Source organism: Eufriesea mexicana, unplaced genomic scaffold (assembly GCF_001483705.2).
Source record: "Eufriesea mexicana isolate 0111107269 unplaced genomic scaffold, ASM148370v2 scaffold10239, whole genome shotgun sequence".
NCBI lineage: Eukaryota > Metazoa > Arthropoda > Insecta > Hymenoptera > Apidae > Eufriesea > Eufriesea mexicana.
In genome coordinates, this window is record NW_016917908.1 from 91,287 (window position 1) to 111,517 (window position 20,231).

The following is a 20,231-nucleotide window of genomic DNA, read 5'->3' on the forward strand; positions in this document are numbered from 1 at the left end:
AAAAAAAAAAAAAAAAAAGAGAAAAAGGAAGAAATGAAAGCATGTTGTAACTCAAGTCTTTACTACGTCAACCATCTACCACTACTTCATACAGTATCACAACAAACACACTCGCAATCTGTTTCAACAACTTTCTACCAACTAGTAGCGAAACTTTTCCCCAATTTTTTCTCATCGAAGCAACATGGAACGGCCTAAGTAAACTACACGAAAATTAAACGAATTTAAACAAGCACCCTCTTCGTTACAGATTAATAGCGTCGGACAAGCACGAGCAAAGCTGGATGTTTTACTGCAATGGCGACTGCAAGCCTATCTTTGCGCAATTTGCAAATGTACCACGACCGGACTGCACAAAACCATGTGCCACTGTAATGGCGGCCGCCGGCACAATAGGGTTGGATACACGAAACTATATTTTGATTGGAAATGCATTTGGAACGACGTTATCGTGTCGATCGGATCTCTGTACCTTGAAAACCGATGGAAACTGTTGACCTTTTGCTAGATAGACAGAGGGAGGAAAAAGGAGAAACTAAACGAGGAAACGGAATAAAAAAGATTTATATCGCGCCATTGCGCATTGCAGAATAATCAGAGGAGCCTGTTTCCCCGTGCGAAACGCTTTTCCTGCAGATCGATACGGAGGAAAGTCAACGAGACGCGATTCATTCTCCTCCTTTTCGACTTCGTCGATTTTCATTTGAAATTTTTCTTCTTACCCCAGACTCGACGACACGTTTTCGCCGAACATAATTCCGAATAACTTCTCACACGATGGAAACGCGTCGTCGAACGTCTCGATCTTCCCCGAGAGGGTTCGAGCCTCGCGATCGATAGAGATCGCTAACAGGCGTGGGAAGGAAAACGCAGGTGCAAGTATTGCGATGGCAAAGCGTTCTCGTTCGGGGATCGATATTACCTCCTTAGTATCGCGTTTGGCGCATCAAACGCAGCCGTCAGAGGCAACAAACGACGTGAACGGAGATTACATTCTACGGTATGGTTTCCTCGATCTCCGGAAGTGCGACGCCTTCCTCATTTATTGTGATCTCGTCCTATCTGCGATAGGCTCATGCAAATCTTTGCCTTTTCTAGGTCGCCCCGCTCGTTACTTTGACCATAGGACCATTAGAGCGCGAAGTTCAAAAACTTTGGGATACAAGTTTCTCTGGAAGACAGAATAACTCTTGGACCTGTTCTCCCGAATCGAATAGACTCGCTGGTTCTTGTGGAAGCTGGAATGAGATGTGAAACTAAGAACTGGGTGATAAAACGTAGATGAGAGAGGAGATATGCTAACTGTTTTTCCAAGGAAACGAGAATACGGATAGATTACTAATTCAGCTAGGTGATGGCGGCCGGAAATGGGCACGATAAATTTCCGTTTAAAATGTGCCAGTGGCGCCGAGCTAGAGATTAAGAGATTAACGCGAGATCGACGAATCCTGAAGGAATTCAAGGAACGCGAGTGATATTGCCGGCGCAATTCGCCTGGATTTAACGATTGGAAAGAGGAAGCTCGAGCTTATTCGGCTAGGAAATAAGGACACAAATGAGAGCACAAAGCGGAAAGGGGAAATAAACTGAGCCTCTTGAACTGGCGATTGAACTTTCCAGTCTGAGGAGGCATTAGGCTCGCTTGGGAAGGCTGAATAGCAAGACACATCAATTCAGGAATTAAATTAAAAGAAAATGGAGAGGCCGATGTAAAAATTCAATTTTAGTCAGAATTTTGTATTCTTAATGAAGAAATGAAGTTTTTCGAGGATTAAGCATCGACCCACTAAATCTTCCGGATTAAACAGATTCGACAGATTAAACTTTTTGCAATTTCTGGCAATGAATGGCGAAAAAGCAATTTCATCGTTTTCATTTCAAGATTACCACAATTGTTAAGAGAATCTTTACTGCTCAATTACTTAAGCATATTATGGAACCGAATGTTAGTATAATGCTTTGATAAAATATCTTTTGTCCCTTATACGATTATTCGATAATGCCGTAGTACTTAAAGAGATTTATGAACGTAGATGTAAAATATTACAATTATTAGAGAAATTTTTACTATGGAATTGCTTCAAAAATAATTCAACGTTGAATATTGACATATTTTTGTGCGAAAATATTTCTCTATGTTGTTATAAACATTTTCGAATATTTCTCAAATATTTTCCACTATTTTGGAGTAATGTCAAACGGAAACGCGAAAATTGGTCATTGACCATTTATCGGTCATTCGTTACTTCCTGCACGATGCTGTTCCGAGCACAGTCACTCGGATTTCATAGAAACGCATTAAGGATTATCGTCGATACAGTTTGAAAGCCCGTAAAATATATATGGGTCAGCTGTAAATAAATAGCCGTGCTCGATCGCGCGAAAGGCTTATTGTATGTATATCCGCTGTGCATACGTGTTTCGTTGCTCCGGCGAGGGGGCTTAAAACGCAGAGAGATCTTGACATCGATCGACACGTAGTCTCTCGTCGATGCTGGAATAATATTTGCTCGATTACAGACAGGGAAGTAAAACTGTGAGCAGGATAAGAGCGGAACGTAATCAGTGACATGGTCGAGCTAATCAATTCGGGCTGTCGTTTATGGAGACAGTCGATGAATCCCTCGTGTTAATTCCAAAGACGAGAAGGGAATGGGAGAGTAAGTTGTCTCCTGATTTCATTTCATCGTACAGAGTCACTCGAACATTTATCAAAATGAAATATCTCGATGAGTGTATTGAAGTCTGCACATGATGTGCATGATGCCACCGAATCACAATTGGCGTCTGAAATGATTAATTGCTACGGAACAATGGACTAAATATCTACTTTCTCGATATTTCCTCGTGTAGCATTAAATGCTACCATAATTTCGTCATTCAGAAAAATTCCCAGTAATTGCACGGATACTCGTTAAAAACATGACTGCGGTACTTCATCTTCCATCACCATTTTAAGAAGACCAGCAAAATATTCTTTTCAAAAATTTTCGTAAATTCTGCATTCAACACTGTCGTTTTGGTAAATGTCACGATGGCTCTTATAATATTCCCAGGATAAATTTATATATATATTTGTCTCTCTCCTTATTCCGTTTCTCTTGAGATTCATATATAGCCCACTTCATCTGCCAATTAACCGGTCTACTGACCAGTCGTGGTAGATTTAGCACTCGAGAGTCGACTCTCGGTCGTCACTCGGCACATTTATAAAAATTAATAATCAATATTGACTTTATAACAATAATATAACGACATGCGAAATACTGCAATAAGCCAGGTCCATAGTTCAATTTATCCTTACACTATTTCTTTTCATATTAACGTACAAAAAATCTGATCATCTTCATAAAAGAAAAAGCGTGTTGCCAACGAAAAGGTGAAAAATGTTAACGTTAAGTTACATTTCAGGATTACACTGTTGGAGAATGAAAAGCAGCGAAGAAAATAGAATACGGAACTCACCTTCGACCGTGGACAGTTCCGGTGGCTCGGATGTGCCGAGCACCAACCGATCCTGAACGACCCAGCAGAACACGAGGAGCACGCAGACGAATCTGACCGCATAACCGGGCTTCCTCGAGACGGACACGGAGGACGTGGATGACGGCAGGGACGCCGTCACGGCGACGGCGTCGGTGGCGTGCATCTTCACGACTGGCCCTGACACGCGGCCTCTTCTCGCGCACCCTTCTCTGCTCTGTCGCTGCTCGCCCCTATGTATGTACGCATACGTGGTACGCACCTTGGAGCACCTGCACGCAGGTCAAGCCTGCCGTACCTACTTCCGGTATCACATATCCGCGCGATCGGGCCGCGTGATCGATAGCACGCGCATATCTCCGCACGTTCCACCGGGCACCGTTCCACGCAGAGTGTACCAAAACGGGGGAGAAATCTGATTCGAGGAGCGGCGATCAGACGACTCGTTCTTTTCACCCTTGTCGTCAACGTCCTGTTGTGCCGGCCCGAGGAGGGGGGTCAAGGAGGAGGAGGAGAGAGCAAGGTTCGTGGACACGTTTTACCGCAACCACCACCACCACCACCACTCCCCCTCACCGCCCAAACGCCAGCTTTACGCAAACAGAATGGCACTCCGTCTTCTTTCTACGTTTCTACTCTGTGTATCCTACCGTATCGTACACGAAATACTCGTGACACGATCAATACGTTGAATCGAAGAGAAACTCAACCGAGAAACTGCGCCGAGGATCTGTCAATCCCTTCACCGTCAAAGCGAGGAACGTGAATGAGAAGCGCGAAGGTTGATGGAACAGACAACGACACGATCGTCTTCTCCACGCGGGCGTTCGCGATATGGAGCCAGCAAACAACGACCGAATCGCTCGGGGGGTGGTCGCGACGCCAGGGCGCCGACGTCCTGCGCAATGCACACGAGAACCTAGCACGCGCCTCGCACCCCCCAGCGCCTCTCCCGCCCGCAGTCGTCGAACGTCGCAGGGGCGCAGAGCCCCTGAGTCATTCCTCGTGAAACAGCCAGACCGTCGATGTGTTCTCTGCGGCGCAACGTAAATATGCATGATCCTGGGCGAGGAACACGTCGTCGACGTGCTGCTCGGCACACGACCGTTGGCGTCGCGGCGCCGCGACGCGGGGGGGGGGCGGGGGGTCGCGGTGTTGCATACGCTGCGGAAACGTGTCGAGACCCTAACGACGCGGTCACGGATCAGTGGCTGGCGAAGATACGCGAGGTTCAGCGTAAATATGGATCGAGAACCGGCTACGCTACTCGCGTTGATGGTTGTTGGGTTCAGAACAGCAAACTCGCGCGTTTACGTCGAATGACCACACGGGGTAGTAAAAAGTAACGTTGAGAGATAACGCGCTGGGCTGTACGGGTATATGTAGTTTGGCTGTGGAGTGGATTACGGTATGTATAATTAACGTCGAATCTACCATCGAGTTTTACGCTAAAAATTTGAAAGAACTGAATTTGTCGTTTATGCTGCGTTGTATCTGTTTACGATATAATAATTGGGAACTCGTCTTTCTAATGTAACGAGAAATTCGAACTTTAGGTTGAATATACAAATCAATTTATATAGATACATAAATAGATAGATTCTGGTTTCGAGAAGGGTGGTTTTTCGTTCCTAGCTGACACGATATCGCGATAAAACTTCGGGAATCGCTTTTTTCGCTCTTCAAAGTAGAATACACCGCGAAGAGTTCAACCTACACTTTAAGCTCTGAACTTCTGCAAAATCGTGGGAGACAGATTCACGCTCTCTTGTCTCCAGGGCTCAATCTTTCACACAGACGTAGTACATAGAGCACACATTCGTGTCACGTATCCTTCGTCGTTCAAATCTCTGTATTTCAAGACACGGTTCCAGTACGCGTATCATTCGGAATCGACGTTCTTACATCCGTCTGCCTGATCTTTGGTGCGAAGAGCTCCGCCTCGTTGTATTCGTCTGAATATTTAAATCCCCGTTGATATTCCATCATTGCCATTTTTTCTCGCCGGCCTTCGATTTGCGCCAATCGATCATCACCTGATTCCATTGGAAGGAAATTCACCTATATAGAGATCAAACTTGTCAGCCAGGGTTATCGATGAGAATCGCGTTGTGGATGAATGTTTTTATCGATGTATATATTTATAAAGACTAATCCCATAGACCCCTCGGGTTTGTGACGTCAAGCAACGTCACCTCGATTTTTATGGCAGCCGAGTACGTAAGCCTGTCTGTTTCTGTCAGATGCTGGCTGGCAATTGATAGATTCCAAGTACAATCGAAACAATTGGCACTTTAATCGAAAGCATGAAACGTATCTATTGCGACTGTCTTTAATCCGCCTCCTAATGCTGTTCGAGATTGTCACGAAATTATGTCAGCATGATCACTGTTGCAAGGTAGCCTATTACACGTTGAACGATTAGAAATACGACCCTTGGTATTTACAAACGCAAATAATTTAAATACCAAAAGAAATATATATTTTCGAATAATTACTCGTTATTCGTAATTTTTACATTCTTCTATATTTTTATATTATTTATAGTTTATTTCTTGGTGAATAGTAATTTGAGATCATCAAGAAACAAAATTAAAAGTTCAAGAATGAATCTGGTATTCTATCAATATAATAGTACTGTGTTAGTCAATATATCGCAATATTACTACAATTTTGTCGAAATGTTATATTAGCATAATATTCTTATATCGATAACTAAATATCGTTTAAAACAAAATCGATAACGATTTCAACAGTTACATAACTGAATCGGTATCGACAACAGAATAGATCCTAACTACCACCTCTTCCCTCCAGATGCAAACCCATTGCATCGAGATTCATCGGACAGCTCTCCCAACATCGATTCCAATTCGAAACTACTTAGAATCGTAAAGTGTATCGACAAGATCGGTTTGGAAGTTATCAAGCCTCCCTTACGGGTACGACCCACTTTTACCGAGCGACTAACTTACGTAACGTGCCCCGCGAACCTTTTGCTCGCGCAAAGGCGTGCTGAGTTCCATTAGTGGCATCCGGCGAAGAAACGGCAAAACCCTCTTTGGAAACGTGTGGCAATCGCCCTGTCCCCGTATCGGTTCACGTGTCTCAGCGTGCGGCCGGTAATCGCGGCTCCTTAAACATCAGTACCAGAATTCCCTTCCGATACATTAAACGCGTCGCATAGTCGCCTTCTACGTTGATGGCTGCTCCAAGATCTCCGCAATTTTCCTGAAACATTTAGCCTCTCTATCGTGAGATCCGAGAAGTTTCCGAAATGGCGCTGGCTCGACGCGCGTTTGGTGTTAATCGAATTTTCATTACCCTTGCTACATACCGATTAGACATTCTTATGAACTTGTAAATTTTTGCTTAATCCTCTCGATCTGTTCGATCAAGGGGATTTCTTTTCTCAGAGAAAGGACAAAATGTGTCTGCATTCGCTACTCTGACACCGCTGATACTGATCGAGGTCTCCTAATTTCTGGCGCGGTCTCATGAATCTTGCGGATAGCTAAAACTTGCTTGACTGGATGTTGAAACAGATGGTGTTAGGCGAGTTCATTGGGAGTAAACGTTGTGCAAGTTCGTGGAAAAGCGAATCTATTGCAAGTCATCTTCCAGGAGGCTAAAGTTCCTTACACGATGGTTAGGTTAGGATAAGTTGGTGACGTTCGACTTCTTTGTTTGATAAATGAGATGTTGTCGTGAGGATGTTTCGGAAGATTCTAATGATGTCCCTTCTTATTACCGGTGATCAATTTTCCATACTCATCAGCGGAAGATCGTAGTTTCGATGAACCTTGTGCCACATTCGCGACAATGAGAAATCGCACAGTAGTGCCTGGTGTCTTTACGAAACGATCAAATATTAAGATTGCTTAGAATCGAGTTTTTCCTAGCGTGAAAAATTGCAACATTACCTTGAATGAAGGAACAACGCAACTTGTTTCTATAGTAGATTTTTCTTGCTTCTTGTCAACGGTTTATTTACTTCGATTCGACCGATCGAACGTTACGCGATTACGCAGTTGAAAAGCGGCTTAAGGCAGAGCAGATTATCGCGGCACGCCGAACAAGTCGTGATGTACCTCGATCAATCGAGGATTACGCAACTGCGTCTGACAGATCGAGAACCCTTGCTTAATGAGACGATCGATCTGGTCGGTAACGAATGAAACTAGAAAGTAGCTTCTTATGCGTGAACAAAAAATAAACGGCCAGTTTAACGTCATTAATATTTCATGACCAAAGTTTCAATGCAACGCGAGAGAAATAAAGGTCGGTGCGAACTTTTTGCGCTTCTGTATTTAAAGTCGTTCCTTCTTGTAACAAAATAGATCTATATACAAGATAGTACAAAATACGCGTATGTACGTTCCACGATGTTCCCAAGCGTATCCATCGATGGTGTCGTAACATCCTTCCGTTCCATTCGTGAATCTTCTCGACGTTTTCGCCTCGAAAGCAGGATCGTTCGATTGAATACAGTTGCAGAAACCCCTCTCAGTGCTCCGATGTGGCTACCAAATGCGACCAATACTTCGCGTACTCCTTCAAAATGGTACCCCTATAATAGAAGTATCGTTATTAGGATATCAGATATCCAATTGTAATTTAATTTATTATTTATCTAGTTATTTTTTGCAAGAATTGCGCAAATATTTTCTTCCTTCTCGATTTTCCTTCGCAAAAGTAATGTAATTAACCTTACAAGCAACGATGAAAGCTTCACCCAAACAAAGGTCTTTCATAACAACGTTTGAAGTCGATTTTTTAAGCCCCGCCCGAGCAAAACAGAGGTACCCTTTTTACAGAATCCACTCACAATTCAAATACGAGAACGAGAAACAAAATTTAGAAACTACCACGTTCAAGTTTGAGACGGTTTTCTCTCTGGTCGCATGAAAAAGGGAAAGCAAAGGGGAGAGCAAAAAAAAAGAGAGCGGAAACGAGGGACCGCAACGAGCTAGAACGATTCATACCCTACCTTTCAGCCCTGCATGCGAAACTCCTGACCTGTAATATTCCCTGGAAATTCGATGGTTTATTAACAAGCCTGCCGTGTACACGCGTATTCGCGAGCAATCGCGCGGCGAAAACGATTATTTCCACTGGCCAGTGGCGTACAATTAGTCTTATTACGTTATCCCCGTACCGAAGTGGAGGTCTTTCATACGCGCTGTAACTTGCCTGGCTCGATTGCCTCGGGAAATTGAAAATAAAAGTTGCCAAAGATTTTTCCATTTACATTTGACCGATATATGCAGTTTCACGGATGGATTAGCGTTGTAAAGATAAGTTTAGTTATAGATAATAATCAATCTAGGATATAAGGTATGAATAAATAGTTTATAAGATCTAAATTCCGAGAACGAATGTTTGTATAAATATTCGACAAGAATTTTGGGTTTAGGCGAACCGCGTCACGTACCCTCTTGACCCTTTCTCGCGAGACGGTCAGTCTCTCAAGATACCTTTCTTGAGTAATAAAAGACTTCGATAGAGAATATATACATATCGTGGATATTTTACAATTAAAACCCATAATCCAAATAATGAGAAACGAGGAAAGGAAAATACTCGCTGTTGGGCGATTAGAAAGTGGTGGAAAAATCCTTTGATCCTCTCAATAGCTCATCCATACCATCCTTGAAACAGTTTTCACCTCGGCAATAGCCTATATATCAATCAGCAGACTCGAGTTGCTGATCCACAGATATTCTGTAAACAGCTAATTCAATGGACACTTAGAAAACCCAGAGACCACGTACCTAGCCACTTCTCACCTCAAACACGCCTGACGTTTTAGACTTTCCACCTCAGAAATACACCTTCGCCAACACAGCCAGTAACACAGATTATTTCGTCTTTGATACAAGTCACTCCAAACTCCAAAAATAGGAATACATACTCTATAAGGGCAATTAAAAGATTCACATCTGAAAATCAGTAAATTTTAAAACAGTTTTGATCAATTGAGAAGAAACTTCGAAAGACTATAACAATAAAGAGAATAAAATCCTTTCAATGAATAGGAAACAAATTAAACGATTTTTCTCTTTCCACTTGGTGAACGTGGTTCTTCGTTACGTTGAAAAATTGAACGTTCTTTTTTCGGACCTGGCGCACGATCTCTGCGGATGAAATTGGAGAAAAATGGAAGTTTTTCTGTTTAGACCTGAGATAACCACAGACAGATTGTTCGAGTCCCAACGGGTGAAAACCCGTTGTTGAAATTAATTAATTAGCTCGCTATAGAAGTATAATCTCGTCCCTCAGCTGTTCTCTTGGTAACGAACAGAGACATTGCTCGTAAATTATTGTCATACTGGATTCCTTATTTATGGGACAGAGGAAGTTTCTTCTGCCAGCGAGAATTCCATGGTGTGCGGTGTATTAAATATTCAGATGGAGTTATTTCATCTACATTTGACCGACAAACGAACAGAAACCGATCAAATGATAAACGAATGGGCCAAAAAATAGAGCCAAATTTGAGAATGAAAGAGATAAACTATGTTTAAGAAAATATCAATATTATCAGTTTTAATTTTTCTGAAAATAATGAGAATTTCTCAAAGAATGAGAATTATGAAGATACTTGTAGACTATTAAATTTTAAAACGTCTACTGAGGAAGAAAAGCAAGTGTAAACTCAATTAATTTCTTAATGTCTTACGAATGCTTTTGTTAAACACGACTTTCTCCTCAATGAAGAGCTTTTGCTGGCAATTATCTTTAATTTAAAGACAGCAACGACGAACTTTTCATACTCATCATCCACGTGTAACGGAGGGTGCCATTCTTACAGGGTGTGGTGGTTAATCGTCATTCTGCCCTTCCACGGTCTTTCATTATCCTTGAACTTTTTTAACATCAATGGATGTTTTTTAATTATCCTGATTATTTTATGCTGTTTCTCCTTTCGATTTCACTGTCAGTCTTTTTTATTGGACGACACGTAATTGCCATAAACTTCTGTCATTCCATAAAATATACCTGAATAAGCATTTAATGTAGCATAAATAATAAACTGTTAGTACTCCATATAATTTAATGAGATGTGTAATTAATACATAAACAAAATAGGAGGTGAGAATATATTAATAACAATTTCATTGCATTCCTATGGTAACAAGAACAAATCTATATACATATGTATGAAAACGCGATGTGAATGACAGAGTTAATAAGTGATCGTGTTATGCCGTAGCTATGTTGTAATAGCTTGTACTCGTTTCCCGTTTAAAACGCAACAAATGATACTACCTCGTTTACGATAAGAGTGACGCAACCTGAAAAGTAGATTGCGTTTCTCGAGGAAGAATTTACAAATATTTCCCTTCACCAAACTCCAACCAATTACCATAAATTAAACGTAGTAGTATATGCTTGTCGTTCGTAATGAACGAGGCTGAATTAAACTTGACAGCGCTTGGAATTTATGTTAGCCTTCTAGCTAATCTATGATATATTATACATGATGTTTCAATGAATGACATGATGCGAGACGTATACACAATCTCGATTAATATATAGAATTTCTATCAATTAATGCATAGAGAATCAGATATCCCGTGGAAATAGTTTAAAGCAGAGAAATCCGTATATGAGGACTACGAGTGAAAAATACGATAAGTGCGTTCCTATTTATTTTCCAATCTCTGAACATCCCTCAATTGATTAAGGAGGAAGTACATTTTTAAAAATGCTTTTACCAAATTTTTTCTGGAACCATAAACAATCTTGAAACATCAAATTCATGCAATTATCTCATTTCATTCTACTGATTAAATTAAAGCTATATTGCCTTAAAAATACATCACCGATATATCCAGATGTTCATCAGAGATAAAATTCTTGGCGAACGGTCCAAGTAAGGAATAAAAGAAACGACGAAATTTCGAAACATTAAACCACACAAAGTATCGTTAAAGAATATTCCCCAATCAAATATTTCGTCACTACTATCTCTCGACGCAACTCTGAAATTCCATCAAATTCCATCCAACTAAAATAAAAACTTTTAAACAGCAAAAGCATTCCTCCATATATTCTTTACATAGAAACATGAAAATCACCGTAGGGGAAAAACTGTAAAAAAAACAAACGCATATACAGTATATTACATAGGAGAATCTAAAAGAAAAAAAAAAATTAGAAAATAGAAAATGGTAGAAAGAAAACATTTCACCTAAATTTTTCCAGAGTTCTCTGAAAATCATAGCCTTCTCGACTTCGATATTTCGACAAAGCACTCGATTTGGAACGCAAACCTCGTCAAAGCACTTTATCTTTCTCGGACGAAGAAAATTGGCACTCACGTGAAATACACGCGTCCACGCGCGTTGGGCGGCGCATTCCAGATAAGGGTGGCGTGCTGTTTCACATAAGGATCGGCGTGTGTCACGGCGCTGCACTCGGGGTGGGTATTCGTGTTATCGGTTTGAGCCCAGGAACCGATCCAACTGTCTGTCTCGGGGTCACGTGCTTGCAGGAAGAATCCCTTGAACGACGAGCCGCTGATGGTCACTGCAAAGCGATCGGTTCACTGGAAAACTCAATCTCAGGGGACAACTTGATGGAACTGTTTGTTAGCGTTGTACAGAGGGACAAGGGGGAAGTAAGTAAGTATAAAGAACGATGGATGAGCATATGACAGGATGTTTCCTGGACAAACTTACGCGCCCTGTTTTTTAGCTTGGTACAATGAGAATTCTAATTTAACCTAATGGTCTTTTTGTGGGCGCTATTTTCTGAAGATTGGAAGAATTCTTTTTGTGACTTCTTCTTTGAGAACTATAAATTTAATTCTGTCTATGAAACACCATAAATAATGCGTTACTAGAAAAGGAAATATCTTTTTTACATCTCCATTTTGAATATTATTTTGAAGAAAAAAATTCTGAAAAATGAAATTTTAACACGGTAATTTGTCGAAATGAAGAATAGTTACGGTGACAGGTATGATTTAGATATCTTGAATTTGTTAAAATATTTAGACAATGATAAAAATAATTCCTCACTTTGAGAATGTTGTTAAAAATAAAAATAGAAAGCGTGAATAAAGTTGCAGTAGTAGCAAGTACATTTCTTTCGGGAACGTAAACAGGACGTAGACTTCGAGATTCATTTCAGCCACTATCCGTTTACGCCACCTTCAGTCCACCCCATTTCGTTTCAACTTCTCTATTGTCGCATATTCCAAGACATTGGAAAAGGAGCAGTTTAGTCGTGGGTCAATTGCACTGAGCTTCGATCGTGATAAGAGGCAAGGTCGATGCCCTGCAAATTATGTATATTCGTGATCGAACCTCTACTATTGTTTGTTCTTTTCTTCTCTCTTTCCTTTATTTTCTTAAAGGAATGGCCCGCATTTTTATTTTAAAAATATATTTCCACCAATAGCGAGAAACTGACCTCAAACATTTATTTTAAAAATATATTTTAATCATATATTCTCTCTTTCTTTAAATACATATTATCTTGCTTTTAACCCTGAAACATTATTTTGGCAAAATTATAAATTATATTATAAAATATAAGTATGGTCTAATTACCTTGATGGTTTAGTAATTATTTATCGATTACATTTTTTATTCAACAATATTTTAAAGTTGTGAATGAAATTTCTATTAAATCGTAACAACTATATTACGTATAAATCAAATAATATAATATTTGTTTGCGAAATTAGTGCATAAAGTCTTTATGGCCCCTCCCATTCCATCGACGCAGTATTTCTTTGCTCTGACCACACATAGCTTTTTTTCTCTTTCCATTTTTTATCGATACACGGTATTAGCACCGGTGACACAAAGACGACGTTGTACAAAGAACGCAATTAGGATGACTAAAAAGAAAAGTCAAATCCGTTTTAATGCACTACTCGTACAACGTCAGGTTTTAAGCTTGATTTCAATGTACAAAGAACTGTATATAATAATGACGAATGAAATAGCAGAAAATTTTCAGTGAGTGTCTCAACTCCATTTCAATTCCAAGGAAAAATATTTCGTTATTAAAATGCATCTTCAATGACCAAATTCTTAACAGTGAATTATTTGTTTATGTAATGTAACCTAAAATTCGCAATCCGAAGTACACAACTTAACCTCATAACAATACACAGATTTCATTTAAAATTTCATCTTAACCTCCATTTCCAAACAATCAACTATTACATCATACGAAAACAATCGCAACCAATACATTATACAACTCTTCTCAGAAATCTTCTCAACCAAATGAAAATAAATCATGAAAGAATTTGAAAACTATTGTAAAACTGTTAAACACCCGTACGAGTTACCCAGGTACTGATACATATATCGTTATACAAAAACAGTTCGAGGAGTAATAGAAATTTTGAGCACATAATTTTATTTGGTTTTGACGAAATCTACGCAAGAAAGAATTTCTTCCCGTGGACAATTCGCGCTATTATTCCGATGATTGAACATGCAGAAACGGCCTACGAACAGTAGAATACGCGATTGTTAGCGTTTAGACGGGTTGCGAGTCGCACAGTATCGACCGCTGATTGGATCGATTGTTCTGTGATGGCTCCGTTCCGTTCTTCTTTCGCGCTCGATCGTTCCCGCGCTATACCGCTAATTTTAAGACAAAACGCATAGTATATCCGTGGTAATGAAACACTAACTGCACATCTTTCTTCACCTACGAAGAAAATTACCTTTTTCGTTTCTTTTTTCTTTTCTAAAAGGAACAACTCTTATCTCTTGCAGAAGACAGTGGTTCGTTTCTCTTCCTATTCTTTAAAGAGGTTAGTTTCTTGTTTCTTTTTCTTTCATCGATAAAGACAAATTCTTGTTCGATAGTTATATGCAAAGATAAACTTCTTTCATTATTAGAATATAAGCTTTTTCGTTTTCTCTTAAAAAAAATTTTTTTTTATTCGAGCCGTTCCTGTAAATTTAGAAAGATTACGATGATTAACTGTTTCAGATTGGATTATGCATATTAAAACGTAAGTGTGTTCACAATGTATAATAGCAATGTTACGATAGAAACGCACGAGACAGTAAGATGTATGGTGGTTGATAGCACGTATTGTTATAGTAGACTTATGACCTAAGAAAAAGTTGGATAATCTTTTCGTTGCAATCGGTGTACTTAATGTCTTCTAATTTATTCTTCCCCTATTACGTTCTCATTCTTACACTCCCCGAGCATTTAGAAATACCACCGTATCAACTTTCTACATCTAGTTTCTGTACCAATAACTTTATAAAATACAATGTAAGTAAGTAGGCAAATAGGTAAGGAACTTAATGCCATATATTGGTCACCAATGTCACAAATTAGAAAACAAATAACTTACCAGTTATCTGAGATCCAGGGCCGTATTCCGATGACGAGGCGGTGAACGTATAAGGGCTCGATCCTACGGGTTGCGACTTCGCTTGACCATGATTCGGCTCGTTGGGTTTCGATGGCTTCACACAAGTATCCACTGGTGCTCCATCGGGAAAACTGCATACGAGCAATACTGAAGAAGCAACAATCAGCGTACCGAACGCTATGTTCCTCATACTCAAGCTCATATTTTTCGTTTCTTCTTGATACTCTTCTTATACTCAGAACCTTTCATTCGATACAAAAGACGAATTAATCCAATGAACGTTAAAGAGACTAAATGTTCGGTACACGTATAGATCATTTGTTTGAAAATGAATTTAAAAAGAATTTAAGATTCTTTGATTAAAAATTTATCCTGCTTTAACATTTTCTATAATTTAAAAGCGCTATTGATAGAAGTAACATGAGATTAAAATCAAAAATTACAAAAAATGAATCAAATATTAAGAGTTAAATATTTTTATTTTTGTTTTCAATGTTAATTTTAAAAAAGCTAAAAAGATATTCATATTAAAATAGCAGGATGTAAGTACGAACGATGTCGATCAGAGTTCATCCATAGTTTTTAAAATTATTTTAAAATATTAAAACACTAATCATTCAATTTCCTTTTTTAGTCTTGATAATGTGACAAAAAAGTAAAATGAAATTAATAGAAAATTAACGAAAGACACTTACTATGAGTAGAGTAATTAGAGAAAAAGAACGAAATAATCGTGGTAGAAGTAGTGTGACTCGAAGGAAACTGCACCACTCGATCTCTTGCGAGTAAGTCAAACGTAGCTAAATCCCACCATAAAATCATAAAAGGTAGGCACAATTCACTTTTGCTAATTGTCACTTTCACTTCGATCCCCTCATCGATCCTCCACAGTTGACTGCGAATCGCTTTTCGATATTTGTTAATTCTTCCTTCTTACTTTTTTGAAGAATTTTTTGTTCCATAAGAAAAAAGTTCCCGAAAATAAGTTATTTTACATCAAAACTGCTTACGTTAATTTTATATTTTGAACTTTTTAATGATTAAATTTTGTAATATTTTTCAAGTTCTTCGAACCTTCTTAATAGAAAAGGATCTGGATTTTTTATTTCAATAGGTAATTTTTGCATTAATTCAATTATTCGTTCGTAATAAAATATATTTATGCGAATATATTTTTGACTTTGCGGACACAAAAATATTCTGATTCATGCTGTATATAGTAATATAATATATTATCAATTTCTAGTTATATTGATTAAAAGGAATAAAATACGAAGGAAAGTGTACGAGAAACATATGCCTGTATTGTACGTAATTTTTGTACCTTACTCAATTGATTCGAGGAAAAGTCACGCATCTCAGTTTAATACTACATCATTTGCACAGAACTATAATATGTTACCCGATCAGTGTTACTTTTCGCAGTGTTATTGATTTTCTACAAGGTTTCAGGTCGACCCAATATAAAGCATAAAAATATTCGTGACCGATTTTTTTTAAATAAAAATGGCGTGCATAGTTTACAGCGAAACATTTATTGACTGATTACAAAAGCTTTTCGTAAAAATATACATACTAAAATTCATTCTTTTATAATTATTAAATTACATATTGTAAATCACAGATTACACAGGAAAATATTACTTGAATCCTTACTATTAAAATTTTTTTGCTAGATGAATTAAAAAATGCCACACAATAATTTAATACATCACTGTTGAAAAGATTATTAACAGCATTATTTACAATATTCAAAATAATGTGCTCTTAAAATATATACACGTAATTCTATATTAAATTAAAACTCGGCATACAAAAATATAATTAAGTTTTATATTTTGCATTCTTTTAAATACTTACATCATCATAAACATTTTTATACAAAAAATGCAAAGAAAAAAACAAAAAAAAATATAATAAAATTTTGCCTTGTGCATATTATTTTAAAAATAAACAATTTTTTTTTTGTTTATATAATAAATATAGTATAGTGGTACGTCAAATAATGATTATAGAAAGAATATGTTCCATATTAGATCAGTGAAATATTTGAAAACACGCATTCGTCATAAACACTTACATACAAAACACTAGATAAAAATATAGCCGTTCATCCAATAATACATTCATAAATACTCTATAAAAATTCTACACAAAGAAGGAATGCTTTAATCTGATTTTGTTAAGGCGGAAGAATACACTTCGTTCTCAATTACTTCAATGGCACAAGGCCGCGGAAACCAACCCCGAGTTCTTACTTGTTTCTCATTTTTATCGTCTTGCGTTTTCTGTCCAAACAACCATTTTTTCTCTCCAAACAACCAATATCTATAAAATACATAATTTATATAACTGTCTTGTGAATAATATTTTTTTAAATAAACGTACTTTCGCCATCGTGTTACAATTACGATATCTCCAATTTTAAGTTTAATACGAGGTTCATCGGTGTAAGGTGGATGACACAATACACCCCAACCATGTCCTATTGGTAAGTAAGATCCTGATGCTTCTTCTATAACTCTGTAAGTCTTAGCTCTTGTTCGTTTATCTTTCTTTTGAGCCAATTGTTCCCGCTAAAATATTGCCGAAACAATTTTGTGTTAATATTTCACTGAATATATAATAACAGAAAATATATCTAACTAGAGATAAATGCATAATACATTACCGTTAAAGTATACTGGTCACAACCTTCAATTACAGGCCAGTTAATTCCATCACCTACAGGTGTGCAATCCCATGTGAGAACTTGCTGTAAATTAAAACGCCATCCTTTTGAATATGGATAAATAAATTTATCTCTAGTTCCAAGTCTTCGATAATGAGCTTTTTCTGAAATCCAAACTTCTATTCCTGTCCTGTTTTTTATTATAGACAACAGCTATAAAAAATAAATTCAAATAACAAATATTATAAAAATATAAATGGTATTGTATAAGTGTTAATTTACTGGTATAATATTAAAATCTTACTTGAAAATAAAGTAATGTTCCAACAGCAAGAATAACACCGATTGATAAACCAATACTAAAGATAACTAATATCAAAATAAATATAGAAGGTGGTGGAAATAATAATGGTTTTAAACATAACACAGTCATCACCCAAGAAACTAGAGTATAAGTTGAAACACAGCATCCTCCAACTGCACTTGCTAAAAATGCTGTAAAGTGACAGTGGTTGTAGTGTCCCACACAATTATTTATCCATGGACAATGATGATCCATTTTCATAACACAACGACCACCTAAAAATTAGAAGTAAATTTAATGTACTATATAAAGTATTATATCCATATAACTATATAAAATCTCACATTTTCTACAATGATGAGATCTTGGTGCTTTGTATCCTTCGCAAAGGATACAAAATTGTAAAAATTGGGTGTCCATTGGGTTTTCCTAAAGGAGGAGCTAATTTGAATCCTATACTAAAAAATTTCATTTTTATATTAACTATTGTTTCCAAATATGTATTATAATACCGGCATCCATTGTAATGGGAGAAATCCAGGTCCTTCATAAATAGCACTGATAAAATGGAAGAGAGTAGATCCACTAAGACAAAAGAAAAGGATAAAATTAACAGCTCCAAAAAAACTTTCTTGAGGTGGCCACCATTGTCTACTACAATGTATTGTCATCAAAGTAATTATTTTTATAATTCCTAAAACAGTATCATAAAAAATACAATATTAATATAAATAAACATAATTTTCAAATTAATTTAAATAATATATTTATGTATTTGATAGGTGTATATCAAAAAATGTACTATAAAGATAATACAAATTTCAAAAATATGTTCAAATTTCCCGGCATTATATTGTGATATGTATAAAACAAAATGGAAGCACTCGACTGTCAAGTTTATTCTCACAACACTTCTATAATCAATTTCTTAGCAAGGTGATAATATATTATTAAAATATGTTAATACTTAGAATAGTATTAACTTACAAAACTTTTAATACTTTACGACCGCAAAAATGTAGTTTAATTTAACATTTGATAAAACACCAATTTAAATTAAAAATCCAATTTATCTACCGAGAGCAGTAAGCGGACCCCAATGGCATATTTTCTTTAACGGATCAACACACATGCCGTCACCATAAAACTATCATAAAATATCCTTTGAATCTTGAAAACCAGGTATTTAATACGTTTACTACAGACGAATAATGCTTGCAATTGTTTATTAAATCTGTACAAATGTATTTTTCTCGGTAACACATCCCGTAACGATTCATATATGTTGGTACAGCATATCAATGGTGGTACCAATGTCGAACATTTTTCAAGATTGATGATTTCTTATATATCGTAATAACTTATCAATAAAAATATGTCGTACAAAGTAGTTAATACACTTATCAAAACATAATAGAAAGTCTGTGCATATGAATTTAAATTTTTAAATAAATCACATTTTTTTTTTTTTTTTTGGTAAAAGAAATGTTAAGAATCGATATGTTTGTATAATTTTTCTACATAACACGAATAAATTTTTTAATGATTATACATTCATTTTTCATTTAAAATATAGTTTTAATAATACTTTAATAATAATTTTTAAATTATTTAATACAATACAGTGTTAGTAAGTAATAGCAAGTTCGAGATTTAAAATTGCAATATTTATCATTTTATTTAGGCAGGATTGTAATTATTTTTATGTATACAGTTTATACAGTGTTTTTTATTCCATGAATATATCTAGTAACAGGCTTACCAATTTGATCTCTGAGATTAATGTATTATTCAATCTATATATTATAAGAACAGTATATTTTATTTAAATATTTCTAATGTAAAACTTTTTTCATAGGTTATGCATATGAAACTGTATTATAAACAATTTAAATCATAAATTTTTTAATTTTAAACAATTACAATGTTATAGTAGTTTTAGTTTAATTAGTTTCAACATGTGATTCTAAGATAGTAATATACTGTGAAATTTTATATTTCATTCTTTAAAAATATAATACTGGAGGTATTTTTATAATTTCTATTTAGTAGAATGTACTTGTATTTCGATTATATAAAATATGAAAGAAACTAGTGTATGTATATTTATTATTTGAATAATAAGTATAAATATTTTGATAAATATTATGTATACAATAACATAATGTATATATTTGAAATACTGTTAACTTTTTTCAGTCAAATAATCGAACAGAATTTTTTAAACCACCTGTACCTAAAGGACGTTTACCTATAAGAAATATCAAAAAAAATAAAGAAATTGATTATTTTAAAAATTTCAAAAATTCAGTGGTAAAGAAAAATATGTATGAAGTTAAGTACCAAAGTCCAGAAACTCGTATTTCTGATGATCAATATACTGACGATGAAGATTATGATGAGAG

General features: G+C 36.5%; 3 protein-coding genes and 1 long non-coding RNA gene across 4 annotated transcripts in view; 1 reads left to right on the plus strand and 3 right to left on the minus strand.

Annotated features, from left to right (window-relative positions):
• LOC108553338 (uncharacterized) overlaps nt 1-1,884 on the plus strand; it is a 4,936-nt gene extending 3,052 nt beyond the window's left edge. Inside the window, exons 2-3 of the long non-coding RNA XR_001890621.1 lie at nt 251-1,000; nt 1,099-1,884. This is a non-coding gene — a long non-coding RNA (uncharacterized LOC108553338). The remainder of the gene's footprint in view (nt 1-250; nt 1,001-1,098) is intronic.
• The window catches only part of jus (EB domain-containing julius seizure protein), a 43,025-nt gene extending 38,416 nt beyond the window's left edge, over nt 1-4,609 (minus strand). Inside the window, exon 1 of the mRNA XM_017908204.1 lies at nt 3,466-4,609. Coding sequence (XP_017763693.1) covers nt 3,466-3,649 — 184 coding nt within the window. The 5' untranslated portion in view covers nt 3,650-4,609. The remainder of the gene's footprint in view (nt 1-3,465) is intronic.
• Nucleotides 4,610-7,043: 2,434 nt separating this feature from the next.
• On the minus strand, nt 7,044-15,072 carry LOC108553328 (putative defense protein 3). The gene is made up of 3 exons (XM_017908190.1): nt 14,831-15,072; nt 11,811-12,018; nt 7,044-8,053 (listed from the first exon to the last, which is right to left on the minus strand). Exons 1-3 carry the CDS (start codon nt 15,051-15,053, stop codon nt 7,990-7,992), a joined length of 495 nt encoding a protein of 164 aa, XP_017763679.1. The 5' UTR covers nt 15,054-15,072; the 3' UTR covers nt 7,044-7,989.
• A 1,889-nt stretch (nt 15,073-16,961) lies between these two features.
• Nucleotides 16,962-19,116, minus strand: LOC108553323 (palmitoyltransferase ZDHHC6). Its single transcript, XM_017908186.1, has 7 exons — nt 18,904-19,116; nt 18,339-18,520; nt 18,171-18,255; nt 17,827-18,101; nt 17,523-17,735; nt 17,240-17,427; nt 16,962-17,179 (listed from the first exon to the last, which is right to left on the minus strand). Exons 1-7 carry the CDS (start codon nt 18,956-18,958, stop codon nt 17,020-17,022), a joined length of 1,158 nt encoding a protein of 385 aa, XP_017763675.1. The 5' UTR covers nt 18,959-19,116; the 3' UTR covers nt 16,962-17,019.
• Nucleotides 19,117-20,231: the final 1,115 nt, after the last annotated feature.

Bases quoted from the DNA above. Each gene is read 5' to 3' on its own strand.
- LOC108553328 (XM_017908190.1), bottom strand. From the start codon at position 15,053: ATGAGCTTGAGTATGAGGAACATAGCGTTCGGTACGCTGATTGTTGCT. The intron at 12,019-14,830 runs GTAAGTTATTTG...ATCGCTTTGCAG, and splicing joins CCCTGGATCTCAGATAACTG to TGACCATCAGCGGCTCGTCG. The intron at 8,054-11,810 runs GTGAGTGCCAAT...CTTCTATTATAG, and splicing joins CGTGGACGCGTGTATTTCAC to GGGTACCATTTTGAAGGAGT.
- LOC108553323 (XM_017908186.1), bottom strand. From the start codon at position 18,958: ATGTGTGTTGATCCGTTAAAGAAAATATGCCATTGGGGTCCGCTTACT. The intron at 17,428-17,522 runs GTAATGTATTAT...GCAATATTTTAG, and splicing joins GTGACCAGTATACTTTAACG to CGGGAACAATTGGCTCAAAA. The intron at 17,180-17,239 runs GTACGTTTATTT...TGTATTTTATAG, and splicing joins ATTGTAACACGATGGCGAAA to ATATTGGTTGTTTGGAGAGA.